This window comes from Pieris napi, chromosome Z (assembly GCF_905475465.1).
Source record: "Pieris napi chromosome Z, ilPieNapi1.2, whole genome shotgun sequence".
In the NCBI taxonomy this organism is placed as follows: Eukaryota; Metazoa; Arthropoda; class Insecta; order Lepidoptera; family Pieridae; genus Pieris; species Pieris napi.
The window spans coordinates 7,573,020-7,598,744 of record NC_062259.1 but is presented as its reverse complement, the minus strand read 5'-3'; the positions used below and the strand labels follow the sequence as shown (position 1 = coordinate 7,598,744).

Below are 25,725 nucleotides of genomic sequence, written 5' to 3'. Positions count from 1 at the left end.
CCTACAACCCTTGGTTTTGGCTACAAATTTCTGTACCGTTCCGTGACATCATGGCAGACACATGTCACTTTTGGATCTAATCCTCGCAATATATCCTTTTGTCGTACGAGCAAGTGTTCAACGTATATATTATATAGTTGTACGCTTTTTTTTTGAAGGGCCATAAGTCGAATTGGTATGGAAACACTTCAGTTGGTAGCTGGTTCAAGCGGGTGGGCCGCGGAAAAAAATCCTTAAACAACGCTCAGTTGTGGAACGACAGACGTGATAAGGATTTCATACTCTGCCTCGAACTCGATGATGAAACTCAGCTGCAGGTACTCCGAACAACAAAGTGTGTGATGTTTTACACTAATTGTTATCTTACCCTTGCTTCGCGATTAGCGCGCGGTGGAATTGGTGGTGGCTTTGGAGAATGTTGAGAATGTGCTGAACGGGGCACCGTGGCTGATTTGCTTGGAACTTCTTTTACCACCTGATAATACAAAAAATATCACTAAATGTACGAATCAAATCAATTATTTATAGAGGTAATTTATGCTCAAATGGAGCGTAGAGCAAGAAGGACTGGCAATTATCTTTCCCCCTTTTTTATCGCTAAGTTTTTAGTTTACAAGGCATACTGGTCTTAGAGATAAGAGGTAACCTCTTTAGTAATTTTTCCTAACAAATATAACAAATGAAATTTTGTCACGTTATTTTTTAGATATCCCATATTTTGATTTATTAAGAGATAATAACTAATAATTAAATATACTAGTTCTATAAAAAACTCACCCTACTTTCTTTTCTCATCTCATTAAGCATGATACAGCTTTGTGTAACGGGAACAATATATTGTAACACGTCACGAATGCTTCGAAATCCACACATTGCAGCACATGTAGATGTCAATTCACGTATCTGTGAGGCTGGTACTATGCCATCCTGAAATCAGTATTATAATGGCTTGGTGTCAGAAATATTTAATTAGTAGCCTTATAACAACCCATAAAGAACTAGAGTTCGAATAGTATGTCTCAAATTCTGGATTAAACCCTAGTTTCCATGTGTCAATTGTGTTTATATGACACTAGTAGACTCGGCTAAGCGTTGCTGTGGCTAAGGTTTTTGTTATATTACATAGTAAACTATTCAAGGAAAGCGGTAGGAGAACTAATTTGAAACGTTGGTACTTTTAACACAGCGCCATCTGTTAGAATTGTATCAATTAATAAACAAATATTTTGCAATAAAATAAATTGAGATGCGGTATAAATTGAGATGTAAGCTATCCTATCTTTTAAGTTGGATCAAACTACACACGGTGTGCAAATTTGATTGATATCGGTTGGGTAGTTTAGGAGTCCATAGCGGACAAACAACGTGACACGTAATTTATATATATTACGATTTGATTTAAAACTGGACTGTGCCTGATACACACCGTCAACTTTTTGGATTGTTTGCCGGTTTCCTCAAGATTTTTAACTTCACCATACGAGCGAATACTTTCACATAAATTACGCCGATTTAAACTTACCGAGACATTATATAGCAGCGAGCATAGGTGATGCCATTTCAAAATAGGAGTCGGGAAAAACGCATGAAAGCATACGGTAACTGTGTCATGGGCTTCCTTCAATATCGCATTTGTCATCTCTAAAGCGAATTGTACGTAACATACTCGTTGGGACTTATTCCGACCCGGCTTGCGAGGCAACATAGCACATGTGGGCGTTTGATCAGCCATCATCGCTTGGATCAGATTCCGAATATCCGCTATTGTTTCAACATACGCCATGTACTCTTGAGAATTGCGTTTCCTGTTATTTTGTGGATATATCTCATTGATATACGTCTTAACGAGCCTCAAGCACGCTCGAATCACGTACACCAAGCGTTTCTGGTGTTTCATAATTGTTAGTTTCTGGTAATTTATCGGTATTTGTCCGTTTGTATCTAGGAGTAGCTCCTTGAATGTGCTCCAGCTCCACTGAAGTAGTGTTATCAGGGATTTGAAGCAGGCAACTGTTACTTTTCTGGAGATGTTCCTTGAAAGAATAATAACGGGTTCGCCGGGATCTTTGCGTCGTTTCGGCACATGTTCATGGTTAATTACGTTGTAAAGAAGGCAGGGTATTTGACCTGCATTAACATCAGTTCCATTATTCGACTTCTTTGACGTTTTGAAATGAAATCCAACATCATCATTGATAACAATCGCTTGGCCCGTTGAACCGCAATCAGATGACGGTCCGTTAATGCACGTCCAAGCTACGTACCACCGTTGTGCCTGAACAATATTTTTTTATAATGAGATAAAATAGGCATTCTGGTAAATACATACTAAAGCAAACTCAAAGTTGAAATTTGTTTATAGATGAAGTGAATGCTACAGTATATTTAAGGAAAATTACATCAATAAATATATGGGTAACCATAGTGTCTATACTAATAAACTCAACCACCCTGTTCAGAAAATTCTTTCACCATTACTACTATGTTATGCTCATATGAGAATAGGCTATATTTATTTCCATTAAAAATTTTCAAAACGAAATAGAAATAGGCTGTTGAAAAACATTAACGTACCGCAAGTACAATGGGCGATTCAAATAGTATAGGATATTTGTCTCTTGGTGCACATTCGTATGGAATTTCTCCAGTCTCTGCGAGAACATCTCCATCACCTTCCTGATCTCCTCCTTCCGTACCGATATCAATTAGTTTTATTTTGGCTGTATACTCTCCACGCCCACCAAAGAGGCCGTAACCACCTGAAAATTATTTAAAAAACTAACATTAGTAAGTCATGCGAAAATATAACTAGCGTGTGTTATGAATTAAATTCGATATAACTATCTAACTCTATCTACTATCTAACTATTGGTATTGTTTTTAGAAGACGGGAATAAATGTACAATTCTAAACCTAAATTTAATTTAGGAGAGTAGGTAATAGCTTACAGCCAGCACTGGTTTTAAAATTAGTTTTAGATTTTAGGCGAAAAGTAGGCAAAACATTATCTGCGTGAATAATTAAACTATTTTTTTTTTTAAATTAAATCAATTACGATGTTATAAAAGTTACCGAGTAAGATATCAGTGTCGCTCATAAAACGGATTGCTTCAATAGAATGTCCTGAGTAACCCCAACCACCGCCGTGACTTTCGAAGCGATTGACCGTTAAGTAATCCTCTCTTAGCGGCGAAATGGGTATCGATAAGCTGTCTCTCTTACACTCCACTTGCGACAGCCTAAAAAAGTAAGAAAGAGAAGGGTATAAAACATGCTTATGCGTTTTGCTGAATTTAATTAACAGGTACAAAAAAAGTTTTTATTTGAAACCAATTAACTTTTTAAAGAATTCAATTAAATTATGAAATGTATAGTCACTTTTTATTCTTTCGAAGCCGGGCTATAAATATACAAACTCTTTTTGAAACTCATTTTACTTATATAAAACATAGTGTTAATAACAAAATAAATGTCTTGACTGACCTGTTGTCATGTGCATATAACAGGGAATCTAAACATCCAAGTAAATGTAACGCTGCATGTATTCTTGTAACAGAGCAATTTTTGACACAAGGCAAAGCAAGGTCTTGGTTTAGAATTGATATATTAGCGATGGCAACACCATCTGCTGGCCGATCATCACTGTTACTGATCCATTCAAAATTATCAAGGTTTTTAAATTCTTCTAGCCTCCGCATTATACCATAATGGGGATATTCAAAGTCCATGTCATTTATGAAGCCTTCAGGATCATTTTTGCAGCATCTTTGCAGTTTGTGCGCGTCAAAGGCCTTTATGTTGTATGACTTCATCACTCTCATTTGGGGCTGGTAACACCATAATACGTCATACAAGGGATCGAGACAGGCTAAAGTGTTGACAAAGTCAACTTGTTCTGGACCAGACCATGGGTAACAGGAGCCATCGCTTTTACAGATTGTTACGCACTTGAATGTATGTTCCGGTCTATTGGGTAGTATAACTAAAAAAAAGTTACATGATAAAAAATATTATCTATAAAAAAAATAACCTTTTTTTAAGACGATTAAAAGCATGAAGATTGAATTGACTGCAAATGAAATTATTATTTATGCATGTTTGAATTTGTCAAATTTGGATCATACCCCAAAAAAAAAATTTGCAAAAATAGTTTTAGCACAAGTGTCCTGGAATTATCTCCCTATTATAACTTTTTATATAAAAGTATAAATATAAATTGGGACTTACTTATGGTGTTTTTATTTGCCGTTATAGTTGCGCTGAATACTGTATCTGTTTTTAACACAGCTTGCGAAACCTGAAATATAAATAACCATTTAAATTATACACCTCATTATAAACGATAAATTAACAAATCAAAAGACACAGCCCTATTAAAACCCATCGCAACAGTATCAGAGAACCTTAGTACATATTAACCTTAAAACCAGTAAATAACAAACATATTAAAGGAAGATTTTAAAGTACCTGTACAAAAGTTTGATCTCCAGAGGCGGAGACCGAAACTGCTTTGCAATTATACTTGGGCCCTAATCGTGGTACTTTTCCAGGCGTTGCGTACCAAATCGGGCATCTATCAGTTCTTGGTTCGTCAATACGTGGCCGGCCTAACGCACCTTTCTGTAAAAGAAATTGGCTTATATCAACGACTATGTATATTCTTTATATAGTATATGCACATTTTAAATAATAATAATAATCATTTATTTGCAAGAATATGGTATAAAAATCTTATGGTTGTACAATCTTAACTCCGCATATTCTGCCACATATAATGGCGTGCAAATTTATCTTACATAATTAACAATTAGAATTTTACTATATTACAATCAAACCTTATGTGATTTTATAATCACATTATTTATTTTTTATATCCGGACAATCAGCCATATATAAATAGGCATGCAAATGTCATAAATTTTTGCTATGTCATATAATAAAAACATTAACATAATGTCATGATAATACGTCAAGCTATTTATAATCAATTGTTGTCATACTTATAGGCCAAATATTCGCCTACGCTATAAAAGCACCTTGACTTTAGAAACCCAATCACCTTCCCCTTGAATATTTTGCGTTAGCCTCAAAACGAAAACGCTGCTTTATAATGCATCTATTTTTTGTATGTGTTTATTCGCATTTCATCTTTTAAAATGAATATCTTCAAAGTATTTCAAAAAACCGTATGTTAAAATATGTATTCCGTTTTAGACTAACATGCTGTATGAATGCAAAAAAATGTATTACTACCCACATTTGTAGAGAAAATTACTTTCTTGAAGGAAAGTAATTCATTATATTTAGTGCCAATACGAAACCCGTTTTATTATATTTATGATTATTTAGATATTACTTAAACAGATAAACTATTATAACTTAAAGTTGTCTTGGCTATTACAAAGGCAATAAAATAAAACCATACCTGGTAATTTCCAAACGTATATAACTCTCCGTCCCTGGTCAAAACGGCGGTATGATTACTGCCAGCCGCGATAGCAGAAGCCCTAGGAACCCTGACGCGTATGATTCTGTGATGGGCTGAAATGTCCCCTGCACCCAAAGCACCATACTGGTTTGAACCAAAGGTTAGAACGTCACCTGCGAATTAAAATGTGGTATTAATTTCTGAATAGCCAAGATTCTACGAAAGCAGATAATAATTAAATGTATATGTAACTAGCAAACTCGGCGAACTCCGTTTCGCCACCAGATGGCTTCGTTTTATGTAACATTTCGTTTGGTGATCCCGCTTTTCTGTTGAAATTTTTCCTGTATTTTCTTTGCTATAAACCTCACGGAGCCCGAGACCTTTCCAACGAATGCAAAACCGTGCAAATCGGTTCGTGCGTTCTGGAGTTATAGCGTCAGGAAGAAAAACCCGACTTATTTTTATATAGTAGATGAATAACTATATATAGATATGAATAACTCACAAAAACATTTACTACCACAAATAATTGATATATAAGTAGCAGATACTTAATAACTTTAAAGATCAAATCCAACACGCAATTAAAAAATCTATACCTCTTAAAACTAAAAGCAAGAATAAAAACCTACAAAAGCCGTGGATAAATCACGAAATATTACATCTAACTAAGAAGAAAAAAGAACTATGGCGTTTATACAGAATAGCCAGGACTGATAGCATGTACAAAAGATACAGATATATAAATAATTTGATTATTAAACTTACAAGAAAACGACGAAGTGAATTTGAATCAAATGTCATTGATGCATACATTAGAAAACAATTCAGCTCTAAAACAGGAATTCCATCGGTTTTAAAAAATGAGGTAGATGAACTTGTTGTTGAGCCATCAATGATAGCGGAAATGTTTGCTGATAACTTTGAGTTAAATTACTCCCCAGAACCTGATGGACCAATACCGAACATCAAACTTTCCAGGACTGAAGCTTCCTTTGATGCTTTCTCGATTACGAGTGAAATGGTTTTAAAATCCCTAGATACATTTGACGACACAACAGCGTCAGGACCAGACGGCATTCCATCCATACTATTAAAAAAATGTGGCAAATCACTCGCAGATAACATAGCCAAAATTATGAATGCATCGCTAAACACAGGCCTTGTACCGTCCGATTGGAAATCTGCTGTTGTTGTGCCAATATTTAAGAAAGGTAACAAATTATCAGCCTCCAACTATCGACCTATAAGTCTTACGTGTATATTATCCAAATGTATGGAGAAGATTATAGCTGAGAAATTAAGGAAATTCCTTTTGGATGAAAATATAATACTGCGAACAGCATGGATTTGTACCAGGACGATCTGTCGCAACTAACCTTCTCATGTGCCTGAATCAATGGGTAAGAAGTTTCGACCGGGGTGATCCTATAGATATAATCTACCTAGATTTTGAAAAAGCTTTTGACCGTGTCCCAGTTCGCCGACTTTTATGCAAGTTAGAGCACTTAGGGATCCGAGGAAAAATATTAGCTTGGATTACGAATTACCTTACGGAAAGATGTTTTCGAGTTCGCATTGGAGATGTACTGTCCTTGCCTCGACAAGTACTAAGTGGCGTTCCTCAAGGATCAGTACTTGGCCCTTTACTTTTTATTCTTTACATGACCGATCTGAAGAACTCACTACAGATTTCACATTCGATCTTTGCCGACGACATAAAATTTTTTGGAAATCCACTCTCCCAATCTCAAGCAATACAGGGTGGTTTGGATGATATTTTTGATTGGACCAAGCAGTGGCTTCTGTCACTAAATGTTAATAAGTGCACAATATTGCACATAGGAAAGAAAAAATCCGCACATTACTTATCGCCTAGGTCAACAGCAGTTAATTCCAGTATTCACGCAAAAAGACTTGGGTGTTACCATCAGTTGTGATTTGAAGTGGGAATGTCACATTATGAATATAGTGAAAAAGGCTAATTCCATGCTCTATTTAGTGAGAAAATCATTCAAATGCCTGTCACCAAGAACACTCTTAAAGATATATAAATGTTACATTAGACCACTATTAGAGTATGCCTACAGCATTTGGGATCCTTATTTCATAAAGGATATTAGTTTGCTTGAAAGGGTTCAAAGAAAAGCCACGAAAATGATCAGGTCATTCAGGAAGAAATCTTATAATGAGCGCCTGAAAGCACTTGACCTTACTGATTTAGGAAGTAGGAGATTACGAGGAAATCTCATTGAAACCTATAAAATCCTCACTGGCCACTATAATGTTCCAGGAATTGAGAAGCTCTTCATTTTAAGTGAAAATACGCATTTGAGGGGTAGTTCTTTAAAACTTAAGACCACTCAACACAACACAAATTCCCTAAAGAACTTTATTCCAAACCGTGTAGTGGCCCTTTAAAAATAGACTGGATAAGTTTCTCCAAATCCCTTAATACACGCGCATCAGCTTATTAAAAGCTGCCAGTGTGTTAATTAAATAATAATAATAATAATATGTTGAATTATGTTAATATTAGAAAAGTTTAAAATTCTCACCCATATGAGTCAACAAAACTGTATGATGTAGGCCGCAAGCTATCGCTTCAATCTTATGCCCTCCGGGTAAGGGTATACGCGCTGGTGTCAAACTACTCCCTTTGAACCCAGCATCTTTCTCACCCTCATCTTTGGAACAATGAGCTTCATATTGAATGTATTTAATTTCTTCTTCTACAACTTGTTCGGATGCTGTAATGTTTACAATAACGCATTAAGTTTATTCACTATTTCATTTTACATATACTCAAACAGGCCTTACCCAACAGTCCTTATGTTAATTTATATAATTATTAATAGAAAACCAAATTAAATATATTTTATCACATTAAAAATAACACAGAAAAGAACATGAAAAAAAAAGCCTTCAATACTAATACCAAAAAACTAATTTGTTTTTTTCTCATTTTGTACCTAATAAATTAAATAAATTTTGGTTGTAACCATATAACAACGTAAAATAATATACATACATATTATATAATAAAAATATACACGATATGTACGCGCGAAGCGTTTACATTTACTATAGTAGCAGTACGTAAGTAACATTAAAATAAATATCATGAAAATATTTTTTTTATATAAAATATTAGCAAGACTATCGCGCATTTGCAAATCGCAGCTCATTCTACGCGGAAGACTTTAAAGACATTTTGTAACACTATACTTTAAAATTAAGGTTCTACTAGGTAAAAGAAAGGTATAAATAGTACTTTGTACAACAACAATACTACATATTTAAACTTCTAGAGATTCTTAGCTTTAGAAATAAAGATATGATGATACCAATGTTGTATTATTGTTACAAGAACTGTTACTGAGCGCGACGCTAGCTTCATATTTGTAATTAAAACCATTATATTCACGAGCCTGATTTACTACTATCTACGACTTGTTGTGATTAGGTCTTTGAAATCACATACCAAAACACTTCAAATTTGAATTTTCTGAAATTCTGAATGTCTATTTAACTCAAGAGCTACTCGCGTTAATAACTATAATAGCAAAGCTGAAACTTACTACTAGGGATATCATATACTGATATATCGTCCTCACTATCGGGTACGCGTTCACGAGTCATGTCAGCAACGTCCGCACAACGTCGGCAAATGCCGCACGTGCTACAACCGCTCTCACCTTCACCACATCCGCATTTTCTAAACAAAATAAAAACTATATATTTTCAGAGCGTTTGACGCGAATATTGTTAAAATTATTGTTTTTTAAATTATACATTTCGCGTTTTAAAAAAATCAGCCGTTGTTAGAACCATTGGTTAGAACCCAATTTCGGTAGTGGTGATAAGTAAAATTGACGATATAAAAATAATTTATATATATATTTAAACAAAGCTGCCCTGACTTGACGAGCAGTGCTGGCCTAGTGGCTTCAGCGTGCGACTCTAACCTCCTTGAGGTCATAGGTTCGATCCCCGGCTATGCACGAATGGACTTTCTTTCTGTGTGCGCATTTAACATTCGCTCCAACAGTGAAGGAAAACATCGTGAGGAAACCGACATGTCTTAGATCCAATAAGTGGACGGCGAGTGTCAGGCACAAGAGGCTTATCACCTTCTTGCCTATTAGATTAAAAATTGAACCTCTATAGTTCTGGGCCTCAGATTTCTGACTTAATTGAGGATTTCAGACCTATAGAGGTTGTAGCGCCAGTTTTTTTGCCTTGAATTGAAATGTTGAATTAAGTCCATTCTGCATTGCGTCAATATAACTTAATACTTACTTCGATTGTACTCAATAATATCGTTCAAAATTATTGAATCTGAAAAGATGACTTCCAAAGCGAGAAAGTCTAAAATCCGTCTTAAGTAAAAAAAAGTATATAAAAAGCACATAAAATATGTATACTCACTCTCCAGGTATTCGGTTTGGCAAGGCTGCACAACTACAGTTCCCAGCGAATCCCGTGCATTCCCGACAATTAACGCAAATGCGACAATAATCAGTCAACCAAGTATGTTGTTCGCTACAAATATTTGGCTCCTCTCTTGACGATGATTTTCGTTGTGGATATGGTTCTGAAATAAATATGATGGTATATAATATAATAAGAGCATTTCACAATTAAGTTTTTTAACGCACACTAGAACGAATAATATTTAAATTACAATTTGGCGGTCCTTCCAAAGTAAAATAAGGCGAGCAACACAATCGCAAACATTACGACATTTTAATAAGTATAAGTGGTATCACTCAACATCACGTTTGAGTTCAGTGTAGCGTCTTCTATAAAAATTACGTATTTATAATTTATCGGGAAACCGACGACGCAAATCAGAGATAAAAAATATTGTAAAATAATTTATTTATACTTTACAGTAGTTTTCATCTCAAAATAAAATAATTTCGTAATAACTTTGATATAGTCAAACTTCCAAATTTTCATTTGGAAATATTTATGTTACATACATATTAAGAAAACGCCAATCTATTTGTACCAAAACTTTATTCATAAACAAACGTTACGAAGCCTCATAGAAGCTTAAATAGTTTTCGATAACTTTTTTATTTTAGATAACTTACTTTCTTTTGTGTAACCGAATTCTCGGCCGCATTGTCCTTTATTGTTGATACCAAAACTATAAACCTGGCCCAAGTTTGTTAATGCCACTGCATGAGCCTTTCCTAAGGCAACCTGGTGATAAAATAATATGTGTTATTAGACTAAAGTAAGATATAAAATTATTGATTTAATTAAAATTAGTTCGACGTGATAAATCCGAAATCCATCAAAATCATTTCAGCGGTATAGTTCAAGTAAAAACGTTGCAACCTATTTTATATGACATAAAAATATTCGTTTAATGTATTGTCTTTGTGTATAATCTGTCTTGTAAGACTCCCGAAACGAATCACGATCACGAAATATTTCTTGCTACGCCATAATTTTTTTCTGTTTATGATCTTTTTTGAAGTTATACTTCTGTAGGCGCGTTATGAAAAATTGATGAGAGTGATATTTAACGAAGCGCACGCACCGTGACACAAAATTAACGGAATAAAGTTGCCCACTAAATCGCTCATTAAGTTGAGGGAAAAAATTCTACCAACAAAACAGAAATGGAACCTCTGTTAGTGGCGCATGTTGGCACGCACGCCGCCTCTGTTCACTGTGTATTTATATTTATAATATTTATCCACATGCTTTGAGTGTTTGTGCATTTAAAACACGTGGTTTCATTTTGTTTTCATTATACAAGTGAGAATTTTATATGTGCGTCTGAATTATAATCAGAAGTGATTAGAGATCAGAAGAAGATTTAAATTGAATATTTAAATCAATACTAATTAATATTATAAAATATTTGTGAAAAAACTAAGTGCTTCAATACAATTGAGGTTAACTATCCGTATGTATTATTAGTAATGCCAAAGAAGTATAACTTCTTACGCGCGTACATAAGTACATGCACCCTTTTTTTATTCTAAAAACTGTAATCTACAAGTACAGTACACTAAAACATCCTGCTTCAAGAGTTAGGAGTAAAAGCGTTTCATCAATTTCAGTTATGTTAATATTCTTACATCACTATTTATATTACATAATCGATAATGAGAAAACGCGACCCACTACCGCCGCTCTTCTTTGAGCTTACTATCTGTATAATACCCACAGAATAATAAAATAAGGTTGAATTTTCCGCATACAAAAAATCTAAGGAGTATGATTGTGTAATCATAGACAAAATTTACACTTTCGGTATGCTTACTTGCTACGCAGACTTCCTTCACTAATAAATAACTGTAAACAAAGGTAAAAAATACCTGTACGATCCTTTCGTGCCTCAAACCGGTCACTATTCCAGCAGAATCACAATGCTGTGTGTCTTTTCCAAACATAAGGACAACTCCTTGTCGAGTAACCAGGGCAGTAGAACCATAGTTGCAAGCGGCGTACACTATGTAGAAATTCTCTGCCTGCAAAATGAAGCAAGCAAAATATATTTAATCGTGCTACAAATATTCAAAAATATTATGTTTAAAACCGTTTCCGGTTTCGTTAATTCACAGTTCTGTTACAAGTACCAGTGTAATTCTATTCTTTATATAAAATAAAAGACAAGCGACAATAACACAGAAATTATAATTATAAATATTCTTTCTTAATTTCTTATAATTATAAAAAATATGAAACCCTTCCAATACCTATGTAGCAATATCTACATAACCAATCCTATCTAGCATGAATTTAGGCAGTGCAGTTAAAATGGTGTAGTCAGAGAGTTAGAAAAAGAAGAATTAATACTTCTTTCTAACTTAGAAATATTTGATCGAAAAATAAATGCTTACCTTAGCAATTTTCTTAGGACGGCTAGGTTTAGGTGATCGTCTCTTGTTTCCATCACCGTCTTCGCCACGTCGTGCTATGCCGGTAAATAGAGCAGTACCATTGTCAAGAACAAGTATGGCGTGGACGCCTTCATGACCAACTGCGACCTAAAGATAGTATTTTTTTTAAATATAATAGTAACGTGTCAACACTTTTTCTTTGACTTCGGCTATTAATTTTATATATAAAATTCTCGTGTCACAATGTTAGTTACCATACTCCTCCGAAACGGCTTGACCGATTTTTATCAATTTTATATGCATATTCAGTAGGTATGAATCGGCTAGTATCTATTTTTCATACTCCTAAATGATAAGGGTTGTCCACCCCTTACATTTTATTTTTATTTTTAGGACGAAATTTTAACTTTTAATGTGCCATTAAAAAATACATACAACCCTAAATTTCACCCCTCTACGATCAACCCCTATTTTTTATTATTGTAGATAGTTATTTTTATTGAACTAAAAAAATGTTTTCTAGAAATAATATACATGGCAAAACAAATGATTGCCGGGTCAGCTAGTATTTAAGTAAAAAATACGTATAGTGTACCTTACAGTATATTTGGCTTACATAAACTTATGGCGAAATTATGGCGTAGTTGCAGGGACCGAAGTTTGAAAATTTGTGCTTTAGTTTATTGTATTATTATGAAATCATATTATTTTTGTATAAAGGGATGTTTAAACTTTGGTAAAGAAGTAATTAATTATAACAATAATGAGTTTTAAAGATGTTGATCGAATTATGGACATTCCTCATATAAATAAAACTTTTTATATCTACAACTACCTCGCTGATTAAAGTTAACTGCCACCATACAACCCTATTCACTACATAATATAATCAATTACCTGTATCACTCTGGTCTTTCTAACTTTTGGGTGATCATTCCTGACAAATACCGTTTCTTTCATAAGCGTCCAGCGTCCTATATAAGATGATGACACTTTATAACCCAGGCTTGTTGCTTTTCCAGTATAATAAACCTAGAAATAAACGTTATATTTTTGTATGTAATTAAATGGAATCAAGCTATTACTTATCTACAGAGTCCAAATTTTTAGAACATCATTTTAAGCTATTGCATAGATTTTATCGCGGGCTTTGAGCGCGGCGACCGAATCAAGAAATTCCGTAACGAAAAAAACCTAACACACGATATAGGTGCGGAAAATACGCGTTAGAGTGGGACAGAACGCATACTACGCATTCCCATCTCTCTGACGAGATCGATGACGTAGCGTGAGCCCGGCCGGTGCAGCCGGTACGCGTTAGAGTGAGACAGACTATATAGGCGTTTTAGTCTGAGTCTGGTAGATTGAAATAATATCAAAGAAAAACAAATAATGCATAAATAAAAAATAAATAAATAATTATAACTGCATAAGTTGATAAGAAATGCTATGCAATAGCTTTACCGCGGCGGTCCCCGAGTGCCACTAGTTTTTTGTTTATTTATTTAACACTTAATTAACAGCTTAAAAATGATTATATTTACAATTTTTAAATATAGAGAAAACGGCTTACACAATATAATATGTGACGAAAATAATGTACTAACAAAGACAATGTACTAATAATTTGCTTGTTGATGTGTTTGTGTGTGGGAATATGGATATGATGTATAAGTGTGTGTGCGTGTTTAGGTAATTTTATAAATTACCAATTGTTTTTAACCACTTTGGTAGCTTTGGTGGGGTTTTAGCACTACATTATATAAAAAATTTAATGGCTCTTTTTGGGTTTCGCTCGGCCTTTTTGTATCAGTTTCTTGATTATTTGTTTTTTTATAAGAAAGTAGGCTATCAGACTTTTGTGCCTAATACACGCCACCGACAATTTGGGTCTAAAATTTCCTCACGATGTTTTCCTTCACCATACGAGCTAGTGTTAAATGCACCCATAGACAGAAAGTTCTTTGGTACTCAGGGATCGAACCTACGATCTCACGAGCCAACACTGAAAGTATAGTATATAACGCTCAAACTTATTTCACAGGAAAACAATTGATCTTGTCTCAACTCGTATGGTACTAACAGGGTTGAAGCGCGCTCGACTTTCAATGACATTTCAACTATAAAAATTCTGGTTTTAATAACACTTTTTACTAAAATATCTGACATTAATTACAAAACGAGTCCTTACAACTTTCACTGTAAGCTAAATAATGTAACAATTCATTATTATACGGATTCTTACTTTTCCAGAAGCTGTAGTGAGTAATCCAAAATCTTGTCCAGCACTTATTGCCATCAGTGGATCATCTTCGTTATCATCAAGCTGAATGGCAACTGGTGCGTCCAGATCGGTAATTCTTCTAGAAATGCCGTCTTCATATGGAGCTCGCCCAAGAATCAAAGAAGTTCGCCTAAGGAGATGAACGTTAAGCTCCCTGACAGATTCCACTATTCTCGAATTACCCTCTATACGGCTGTTGCAAGTCGAATCCAAGTCATAGAATTTGATGGTTAGATTGTCCTGGAATTAATGTAATTACAATTTATATAAATAAATTATACTTAAATAAATGATATATAATAGTAATAGTTCTATCACTACAATACACTCATACACACACACATATGACTAAAAACAAATAAGAAGAATTCAATCCTTCGGTTTCTTTGAAGGTGATAAAAAAACAAGCACGAATTTTATATCGTGAACAATCAAATAATTGGGTAAGAAAAGCACAGCCGCTTAAGAGGATTTTAAAGTTTTAAATACTGTAACATATATTTGGTTTTTTTAATAGCAAAATATAATAATAAATTTTTACCGTTTCAACATTTTAATAAGTATGCATATAGTTTTGATAAGAATAATATTGTGGGATGTAAAATGAAATCAGAATATTTCAAACACTAAAAATCTCGTAGCACTCTACGAAATCAGGCAGCATTCGCGCAGCTCATGAAATTATTATTTTAAATATACTTACAAAATTTGTGAGTAATACTAATCCCAATTGATTAGCGTCAGAAAATACTGCGGATTTTGGTTCAATCGCAACTGGTGTCCCAGGTTCTAGATGTAGCACACCTTTAACCTCAAAAGTATCTTTGTCTATCTCATAAATATCAGTTTTCTTACGTCCAATTCTCACGTATAACTTATCCTTAAATGAAATACCAAATCGTCATACATTTAGCATAAAATATTTATATAATGTAATGTACATATTATATTGCAAATTAGTATACAGTGTAAACTGACATTATAAAGAGTTAACTAAAGGAAGTTATAATTAAATGCACAAGGTAAACCAATCAAAGTCAAGAAATTTCTACGTTTTATGGAGTTTGACGCTTAATCTAACGACGTTACAGAATTTACACTGTATAACTAATTAAGTACAAAATTAAACAAAACATACCTTACAAAGTCCAAGCCAGCCATGTCGGTCAGAAGCGAAGAAATCTGGCTTATATAAATACACATGCTGCCGTATAGAATTGCCATACCCAGATCCGATTTTCAAAAGACCCCTGGACGTAAATACGTACAAGAAGCAACCGTCAGATACAAGGGAACGTATTACAAGTTCCTGGGACCCAGTAATCAACTGTGCTGGTAAATCTACTGGGAAGCTGTTCACTAGACATTGATGGGGCACTCCATAGTCCAACCAAAGGTTTCTTGATGGTGATCCTAGTATGATAGACTGCACACTTCGTTGTAACATTGTCAGATTAATTGGTACCTAAAAGTAATAATAGACTTAAACTAGTTTTAATAAAATTTCCTAATCAATATTAATAATATTTTCCACATTATGTACATAACGTTACGTGTAGTTTTCAGTCGTCAGTCTGTAGTTGAACTAATTGTCTTCCAATATGTGTGTAGTATAAGTCAGCAAGAGTTTGTAGTTGAACTAAATGTCTTTCCATATTATGTGTGTAGTATTAGCTAGCAAGAGTTTGTAGTTGAACTAATTGTCTTCCAATATGTGTGTAGTATAAGTCAGCAAGAGTTTGTAGTTGAACTAATTGTCTTCCAATATGTGTGTAGTATAAGTCAGCAAGAGTTTGTAGTTGAACTAAATGTCTTTCCATATTATGTGTGTAGTATTAGCTAGCAAGAGTTTGTAGTTGAACTAATTGTCTTCTAATATTATGTGTGTAGTAGTAGTCAGCAAGAGTGTGTAGTTAAACTAATTGTCTTCTTATATTATGTGTGTAGTAGTAGTCAGCAAAAGTAAGTAGTTGAACTAATTGTCTTCCCATATTATGTATGTAGTATAAGTCAGCAAGAGTTTGTAGTTAAACTAATTGTCTTCTAATATTATGTGTGTAGTAGTAGTCAGTAAGAGTTTGTAGTTGAACTAATTGTCTTTCCATATTATGTGTGTAGTATTAGCTAGCAAGAGTTTGTAGTTGAACTAATTGTCTTCTAATATTATGTGTGTAGTAGTAGTCAGCAAGAGTGTGTAGTTAAACTAATTGTCTTCTTATATTATGTGTGTAGTAGTAGTCAGCAAAAGTAAGTAGTTGAACTAATTGTCTTCCCATATTATGTATGTAGTATAAGTCAGCAAGAGTTTGTAGTTAAACTAATTGTCTTCTAATATTATGTGTGTAGTAGTAGTCAGCAAGAGTTTGTAGTTGAACTAATTGTCTTTCCATATTATGTGTGTAGTATTAGCTAGCATGAGTTTGTAGTTGAACTAATTGTCTTCTAATATTATGTGTGTAGTAGTAGTCAGCAAAAGTAAGTAGTTGAACTAATTGTCTTCCCATATTATGTGTGTAGTAGTAGTAGTCATAAGGCAGAAAGATTATGCTACTCTTTTTTGTAATTAAAAATGTTAGAAGTGAAGACTCATTGTTTGTTATGTACTAGGAAAACCAATCAAAATAAATGGTTCTGAATTGGTTTTTACCTGAATATATTGATCAGATAAACTTGGAGAAACCATGATGAGACATTTCACAGTGTTGAGAATGAGTTCTGCTTCACCCTTAGCTACTGAAAGGGCAATGAGACAGGAACTGCTAATAGATGTAAGTGCAGTTGGAATTTCTGGTCTTCCAGAGGCTCCAATACCACTGGTTATTTCAACCAGTATATCATGAAGGTTTGATATTATCTGTTAAAGGAAACAAAATAATTTAATTAACTTATGTTAAGAAAAGTAAATCTATAAACAGAATTAAAAAATAATGCTGCTGGGTTTAGGGACATGTTATGTCACAAAAAAGCCTTTACCTCAAAATATATAAAATTGAATTACCTCAGAATTTTCATGGGACAAATCTTCAGGGGCATGTGCTTGCAGTACGTCAAGCAAAGCTCGAAGTGCAGATTCACACAAACTGGCATCTTTAAATCTTGCTTGATCAATTAGACTAAACACAGTACGAAGACCAATTCCTGTAATCTAAAACAAGATACAAAAATTATGGATAATCCCCCAAGTATAATATAACATTATTATGTTATATATTACAACAACATCTATAGCAAATAGCAACAATGATGATAATTAATGAAACATACTTTTGGTAATTTTACATTTGCAAGTTGATTTTGATCGTCATTATCACTTTCATCAGACAAATCAGCGACTGATCCTTGTAGATGTCTCCATCGGGACAGAATAGATTTTCGGACAGTAGCATAAACAGCAAACTGCGATGGATTGCCAAGTAAAGCTGGAGCAAAACATATGGCAAATGCATTTGGCCCTTTTGATCTTCTTGACCTTTCTTTTCTTATACCCCTCCTACCAATTCTTCTGTCCAATTTTCTGAAAAACCAATAATAAACATGAAATACATTAAATGGAACAGTCAATTATATTTGCCTTAATTGTTTTATATAGTACCTATTTCCACTCCAACAAAGGGATCGAAAGTATTTCCGATAATTTTCTGGCTCCATGCATCTTATCTCTGCCATTTGATTCTTCTGAGCCATGATGGACGAAGATCTGAAAGTGATGTCTCTTTAAGTCTTGTGTTAACAAAAATGTAATTTGCAATATAATATAATAATAAGCAAACACGGTTAACCAACTTTTTAATTTAGAACTCTAAGGAATTTGTCAGAGATGGAACAGATTTTTTTACATTTTTGGTGACTACATAATATAATATAATAAATTATACAAAAATGGCATAGATATTTTAATTTTGTATTAAAATTAGAATAACGGATGAAACATTATAATTTTTTAAATATACTATTAACATGTATTAAGAGTCCGTAGCAACAGGACTTTTTTGCTATAAATATACTTAACAGATGAAACTCAGCATTCGCAAATAACTTAAACGCAAAAATGCCATACAAAGATTAATTATGATATCGCAAATGGTTATACAGTAAGTATAATATAAAAAAAAATCGCGCATGCATTTTGCCATTTTGATTCGAATAACGAAATTTCTGCACAAGTTTAAGTGAAAAATCTCACTAAAATCCTTTAAATAAATTTTCAGTCACTAGTGTATATATATACTATAATACAGTATACAATTCATAAGCCGCAGAATATTAGAAGTACCGAGTTATTACAATATATGTTTATAATGAATTACCTGAATAGTTAAGTAAATCCGGTTATATTCATTTTTATTACATGGACGTACCACATAAACTTCTAACGATAATTATTGAGTCGGCGATCCCACTCTGCAGCGGCGGGCCGTGAGCGGACAATTTTAGAAAATCAATACACAATAGCGAACAGGGTGACCAACTTGAAAATCTCCCAAGCATTGCTGCAAAATCTGCCTTACTTTGTCAGATTTAAAGACAAATACTACTGCCGAACAACGTAGTATGTCACATATATATGTATATATATATACATTTTAGTTTTGATGTGAGATTTTAAGAAACAAAAATAGAATTGTAAATAAAAATAATCTAATGATAATAACTATTATAACTTATCCAACCCAATACTCTCCATGCATGTTAAACAAAAATGGGAGGGCAACCTGAGGTTCATTTTGTAGACTGGTTTTTTTAAAATGTATAATACTTAATTATTGATTGAACTTACTTATTACCTCAGTTAATACGCCACAATCTACAATGTGATGTTTCCCATAAACAACGCCTAGAATAGAAGAATTTAATAGCCACATTGGTCACACTGTCTGATGTTGGATATTTTCAATTAATAACTATAGCATGTATTTAATAGTTTAAAAAAATAAAATTGTTAATTAAAATGCTACAATTGGTTTCATTAAATTTATTATATTAGCCTTACCTTAATTATTCATTGAGAAATAGTCAGTATTCATTATTGCTGTATATAAAGCAAAAGGCGTTTATTTTTTCATTTCTAAGAATAAGTGAATTACATGCGTACGAAAATTTTGCAAGTTTTCAATAGATTTTCGAGATTTATTAAGTTCATTTGCTGCAGTAATTCTATGTAATATAATTTCGTACGTCATTGTAAAATGTGTATTTAAATAATTTATTTATTATAGTTATATAATTAAACAGAATAATTTGTTTGTATGTTTCGTAGAAGATGCTAATTGTTTAAATCGAAACATTTTTTGTCATGGATTGGATAGTCCATTTATTAAAGCGAAGCAACAGTCACAGTCGTTGCAAAATGAAAATGTTTTCTACTTGAATGAGAGGTCAAGTTATACGAAATTTATGTGTTAAGAAAACAAATATATTTTATTAAAAAGCTCTTGAAATATGTACCATCGTATGTCTATCGTTTATCGTTGATTCTATTAAACCTATTTATTGTCTTATAAATCTAATTTATAACACATGCGTTTATTATTTTTAAATTTAAACAAAGTCACCGATGACAACATTAATTATTTCAACGAATATCAAGGTATAATTAATCTAAAATTACTCCGCGACAAAATAATGATCAATACCATGCGCGCGTCTAGACATCGGATTTCAAATTAACGTGGAAAGAACCGCTCAGCAACCGAACAGATTATACTTGGCTGTATTTGGTTCTTACTACTATTGCTCACAAGTAAAGGAAACTTAATAAAACGACGTCAAATGACCCCTTGATGATGATGAAGTTTAGTTTGTATTTTACTTCAGATCCTATTACCAATGTAGTTAGCTACCCGTAGGTACGTTTGTCTCTCGTTAGTTGAAAATTTAGCGTCGACATTTCGTTATCGGCTTCGATTTTTTGTTTGAATATGTTATTGTAGTTATACTTATTATTCTTACTAAATTAAGATAATGTTAATGTAATAGTTGATCTTTTCGGAGCATATCTAGCAAAGGTCAGTGGAAGCACATTGTGCGCGTAAATCTCACGGACTACACGTATTTAAAAGCCATCTACTTAGACGTAAGTGATATATAGATTAAGTAATAATTTACTGTTAAAATTAAAATTGTATTTTTAATTATGTACCTACTATGTTTCCCCATCGTTTGTTATTTACGATATGTCAGAAGTTTTACCTAGAGCGTTTTAATATTGGCTATTATTTTCGATGAAACAGTTTATTAAGAATAATATTACACAATTATTATTCATGGTAAAATAAATATTTTACAGTCTATCTAAAAGCGCTTTTCATGCTGTATTGGTATTTTATTTATTTATACTTCGTTACCTAAACATACATACATATAAGAAAAAGCTTAAATAAGTTATTAGGCAACGGGGGGCTTTATCGATAAAAACCTATTTCTTCCAGGCAACCCTAGTAAGGAAAAGTAAAAAAAGAACACCGGGTGAGGGTAAAGTACAAGTTGTGAATAAATATAAACAAAAAAAGACATTAAATTACATGTAACACTACAAATATACTAACAGGAACTAAACTAAAATATAAAAGCTAATCTAAGGGTTAATAAATCATAATTATTATATATACGTATATGTAGCTGATAACGAGGCAGAAGAGAAATTCTCAAAAAGGAGATTCTTAAATAAATTTAAAAATACTCTGCTACCCCGCTTGTCTGATATCAAGAGGTAAAGAGTTCCAAAGCTCTCTTTAAAGGAACTCTTTACCTCTTGATATCAGACAGCAGCTTTTCACAGTTAAGAAGGAGTGATAAAATTCAGTTTTATGAGTAGGAGTTTCAAGACTTAAAGCTTGTTTACGCCGAGGCAATAACGTGCGACAGTGCCGCATGCTACACATTGTGGCATGCGGAAGCTTGTGGCATGCTACAAATTGAAAGTATTTGCGGCATATGTGGCATACGGCAGCATATTTTACGCTGAGGCAACATCGTGCCTGGATAATTTACAAAGCATTGTGCTGTTTATGGAGTGTTACTGGTCTACCTTGTAGCTTATTTTGTACTACTAAGCCATGCAGCTAAACAACGGAAGAAGAAACGTTGGTGGAAAAGAAGATTACTTCAGAATGGCTCATGAGCTAGTTTACTAACAAAAATTAAGCCAGACAATAGTACCTTGTTTAAAAACTTTACCAGAAAGTCAATTGAGGACAATGAGAATTTTTTATTTTTTAAAAAAAAATTTAAGTCTAATTTTTTTTCGTTACTGGTGTAACGATTGATGATTATTCTCAGTTTCCAAAACAAATACAAACTGTTTTAACGCACGAAAAATGTCATGCAATCCATTGTGCTCGGATACAAGTTGCGACGCTAGGTGTTGCCATGCCGTACGGTTCTTGCCACAATGTGCGACATTTTTAAGTTTACAGCATGCCGCCGTGTGCCATGCCGCAATGCCGCACAGTGTTGCCCCGGTGTAATATAGGCTTTAGATTGTCAGAGGAACGCAAACCAAAACCAACGCTAGAAAAAAACATAAAAAGTAAGGAATTTAGGATCAAAGAGAACATTATAAAGAAGTTGTAATTGTATATTGCGCCGCCAGTTGAGCATTCTTCGTAACTTTGATATACTAAAACCAAATATTTTGTTCTCCAACTCATAAAGCTGCAGTTCAAATAATAATCTGTATAAGACAGCATAATCGAGAACAGAAAGTAGAAGAAAATGAGCCATATACATTTTAGTAGAAATAGGCAAAACATATTATTACACAAATATTACATTTATGTTAAATCATTCGAATATTCTGGCAAATTTTTGAACCTCCCATTTATCACGTGAAATGATAAAAACACGTGCATACTTGAAGATACGAGCTATTAATTCTGACAAATCACAATGGGACCAATTAAACTTAAACTTAATTAATCGAATTGGTTTATTTTATTTATGAATAAAAGTAATAAACAAAAATCAATAAATTATATATGGTTCTCAATTTACTATGATTAGATTGTTTAGATTAAAAGTAGGTATAATAATAGTCATTTGTTCCTAAAAACCTTCTATGGAACTTGGCCTCAAATTTCCGTATTGGTTTTGCGTTAAGTCTTGACTGAATGTTACCATTGAGGCTTAAGGCCGATTTACATTATCTTAGTGTTTAGGAGAGTGCTTTAGGATAGTACTTTAGTTGAAACATGTAAACGCTACTTGCTTTAGTAAACGCTACGCTAAAGAACTTGCCTGTCGTACAAGTTGTACTAAAGCACTCTCCTAAACACTAAGATAATGTAAATCGGCCTTTAGACTATGTGTACAGTGTACGAGCAAGTAGGTACTAGTGTGCAAATAGATAGAAAAATCCATTTGTTTTCCAATCCATTTAATCCATATTATAAAATTCATGTATATTAAGAGTAATATGAACTAAAATAACAGTTATTAAATGCTAATTACATCATTATATTTGACGCAATTGTCCTAGCCTTCATTCCTATCTTTATTTGTGTTATAATATTGTGTCTTAACGATATGTTTGCGATAAAACAAAAGGGCTCAAGGTTATACAATTCGAATTCGGTCAGACTATGGCTAGTTAAAGTTGTACTTATTGATTAACAAATTAACTCTAATTATGTTTTATTGTTGTTTAGGATCCGAAAGATGATTATAAGCAATGTTGTTAAAGGGCTGTGTCGCGTTTCACAACAAGGCATAGTATCGACTTGCAGACGTGTACACAATGGAAACGGTAAGCTAAGCTTTTGTTTAGGATTTTATTCTTCAGCAATACTGAATTAACTCTATCAATGAAAGGGGATATTCAATAATATTGGTGTATTATTAACTCGGCGTCATAATAAGCATACTGTTGTTGGGAAAACACTTCTTACCTAAGTATTGTCTACTCTCACTGTTTGGGCTTAACGCAACCAACTTTAAGCACAAATGTATGATTCTTCACGTTGTAAATGTATTTTGGCTTGGAAGGTACAAAATAGTAATGAATATATATATATATATATATTATTTAATTATAATGATCACATCAATAATGATGTTACATTAAACTATTTATTATTTATGCCCCCCGCGACAGATAAAATAGTTTATCCTTAAGTTCATGAAAACATCACGCTAATTACAAAGTGTGAGAAAATACAGTTTCTATATCATTTATACTCTCGAACACGTGAACAATATAATGCTGATTAATTATTATAATATTATTACTGCGATTTGCGAATGTAATAATATGAAATATTAAGCTCTAATTCGATTAGCGAAAATGGCGATGGTTTCATTGCGTTTTGAATTTTTCTGAACAATATTTTTTTTACATTTTAGGTCGTTTTTACACTAAAAAGCACGAGTGGGTGAAGGTCGATGCTGGTGTCGGTACTATTGGAATCTCAAAATTTGCGCAGGCAAGTCTATTGCAGGCTATTGTTTTAAATAAAATTAATTTACTCTTAAAATTGCACGACTAGAATAGGATTAAATTTTTTTGCCTTACAAAATATTTTAACAATAATAAGTTCGTGTTAGAAATGTTAGAGACACTTAACCAAAAAACCCAAACTAAACAACGTCTTTGAGATTTGATATCACGAATACAAAACTGTAACAAGCCAAGAACATACACATGTAATTTTTAATAGAAAAATAATTATATTTTTGCTTTCATCCCATCTGAATATCAGTGTTAACTCTCCTCAGTAAAATTTAGAACCATATTTGTATAATAATATTACACAGATACAAGCTTTGTGAAATATTAAATAGATGGCGCTTACATACAGAACTACTTTACAGGAATCACTTGGCGAGGTAGTATTCGCGCAACTTCCAGATGTAGGAAAAAACATAATTAGTGGAGATGAGTGTGGTGCCTTAGAGAGTGTTAAAGCAGCTGGGGAGGTGTATTCGCCTGTTTCTGGTATCGTAAGTACTTCTCATAGTGATCTTCAATGACATTATCTTCAATCTTCGACTATCAATTATTGCGATGACATCATACCATGAAATGCGATAGCAAAGTAATTCCGAACGCTAAGAATATAAACAACTAATTGATCTTGAACCACTGGGGTATTGAGTTGGCCAGTCAGGACAGACTGGTCAAGGATTCTCCCTCTATGTGAGAGGAACAGTACACCATCCTAAGTCCGCAATATTTACGACATCAATAAAACAACGCCTTTTAAAAACTGCGTGGCAACTTCGCAAAGTTAAATATATTTAAATAAATTGTTCAGTTTGTAATAAATGGAAATGTATAATATCAAATGTATTTTTACCGCCTTTATCTTTGTAAAACTAAGGAAATGTTTTAACAGGTTACTGAAAAGAATAGCGCTGTTGAATCAAGTCCAGCTCTAATCAACAAATCTTGCTATGAAGAAGGTTGGCTGTTCAGACTGAAGCTAAGCAAACCCGAAGAAGTGGAACAGTTAATGGACCAAACCTCTTACGACACGTACCTCAAAGATCTTCACTGAACAAACATGTCATAATGTTATAAATAATATTAAAACTTAAGTACACTAGATAGTAAACACGGTACAAATGTTAATATATTGTAGTAGCATTATATTGAAATTTACGTACTAACATGTTAAAGATGTCAATATAATGCTACTACGTATGCATCAGAATCATACACCATCGTGTATGCTTCTCAACATTAATTCGAACCCCTATACAAATCGTAATTTTATTTCTGTGTGTAATTAACAATAATTGGTTCATTGAATTATTTACTCAGATCAAAGTATTGACGGATTGTCAGGCAAATTAAATATAAACTTCTAGTGCCAACGGATTAATAATTAAATACATATTACATGTGCCCCAGTCAATTTTGTAGCTGAAAATAAACATTTTAAAAATATTGTGTTTAATAATTTTTAAATTTTATCTGATCCTGATGACAGTAAATTTTTTAAAATTCGTATTGTGGTTTAGAAATTATGTTGTTGTTAATTATTACGTTACACATTATCATATTAATATGAAAAAAAGTTTATTCAATAAGCCTTTACATTAACCTAAACATTATTGACTATTGTAATATTACTAACAATTTTATTTTATAATAATACTAATTATTTTATTTTATGGTATCCCTATCCACAGAACATAATAAA

General features: G+C 33.1%; 2 protein-coding genes across 7 annotated transcripts in view; one reads left to right on the top strand and one right to left on the bottom strand.

Annotated features, from left to right (window-relative positions):
- The window catches only part of LOC125062457 (E3 ubiquitin-protein ligase MYCBP2), a 93,547-nt gene extending 74,542 nt beyond the window's left edge, over positions 1-19,005 (bottom strand). For all 6 annotated transcript variants that reach the window (XM_047668403.1, XM_047668405.1, XM_047668406.1 and 3 more), the window contains exons 1-24: positions 18,892-19,005; positions 18,177-18,281; positions 17,849-18,098; positions 17,583-17,729; positions 17,232-17,438; positions 15,723-16,049; positions 15,288-15,464; positions 14,546-14,824; positions 13,198-13,332; positions 12,301-12,447; positions 11,776-11,928; positions 10,534-10,645; positions 9,863-10,028; positions 9,013-9,149; positions 7,990-8,181; positions 5,426-5,601; positions 4,468-4,620; positions 4,228-4,297; positions 3,484-3,982; positions 3,073-3,239; positions 2,575-2,759; positions 1,523-2,275; positions 778-927; positions 368-475 (exon numbers count right to left, since the gene is read on the bottom strand). In XM_047668403.1, coding sequence (XP_047524359.1) covers positions 368-475; positions 778-927; positions 1,523-2,275; positions 2,575-2,759; positions 3,073-3,239; positions 3,484-3,982; positions 4,228-4,297; positions 4,468-4,620; positions 5,426-5,601; positions 7,990-8,181; positions 9,013-9,149; positions 9,863-10,028; positions 10,534-10,645; positions 11,776-11,928; positions 12,301-12,447; positions 13,198-13,332; positions 14,546-14,824; positions 15,288-15,464; positions 15,723-16,049; positions 17,232-17,438; positions 17,583-17,729; positions 17,849-18,098; positions 18,177-18,268 — 4,782 coding nt within the window. In that variant the 5' untranslated portion in view covers positions 18,269-18,281; positions 18,892-19,005. The remainder of the gene's footprint in view (positions 1-367; positions 476-777; positions 928-1,522; positions 2,276-2,574; positions 2,760-3,072; positions 3,240-3,483; positions 3,983-4,227; positions 4,298-4,467; positions 4,621-5,425; positions 5,602-7,989; positions 8,182-9,012; positions 9,150-9,862; positions 10,029-10,533; positions 10,646-11,775; positions 11,929-12,300; positions 12,448-13,197; positions 13,333-14,545; positions 14,825-15,287; positions 15,465-15,722; positions 16,050-17,231; positions 17,439-17,582; positions 17,730-17,848; positions 18,099-18,176; positions 18,282-18,891) is intronic.
- A 1,521-nt stretch (positions 19,006-20,526) lies between these two features.
- Positions 20,527-25,469, top strand: LOC125062460 (glycine cleavage system H protein-like). Its single transcript, XM_047668412.1, has 5 exons — positions 20,527-20,657; positions 23,230-23,327; positions 23,924-24,003; positions 24,392-24,520; positions 24,916-25,469. The coding sequence occupies exons 2-5, from the start codon at positions 23,240-23,242 to the stop codon at positions 25,075-25,077; spliced, it is 459 nt and encodes a 152-aa protein (XP_047524368.1). The 5' UTR covers positions 20,527-20,657; positions 23,230-23,239; the 3' UTR covers positions 25,078-25,469.
- Positions 25,470-25,725: the final 256 nt, after the last annotated feature.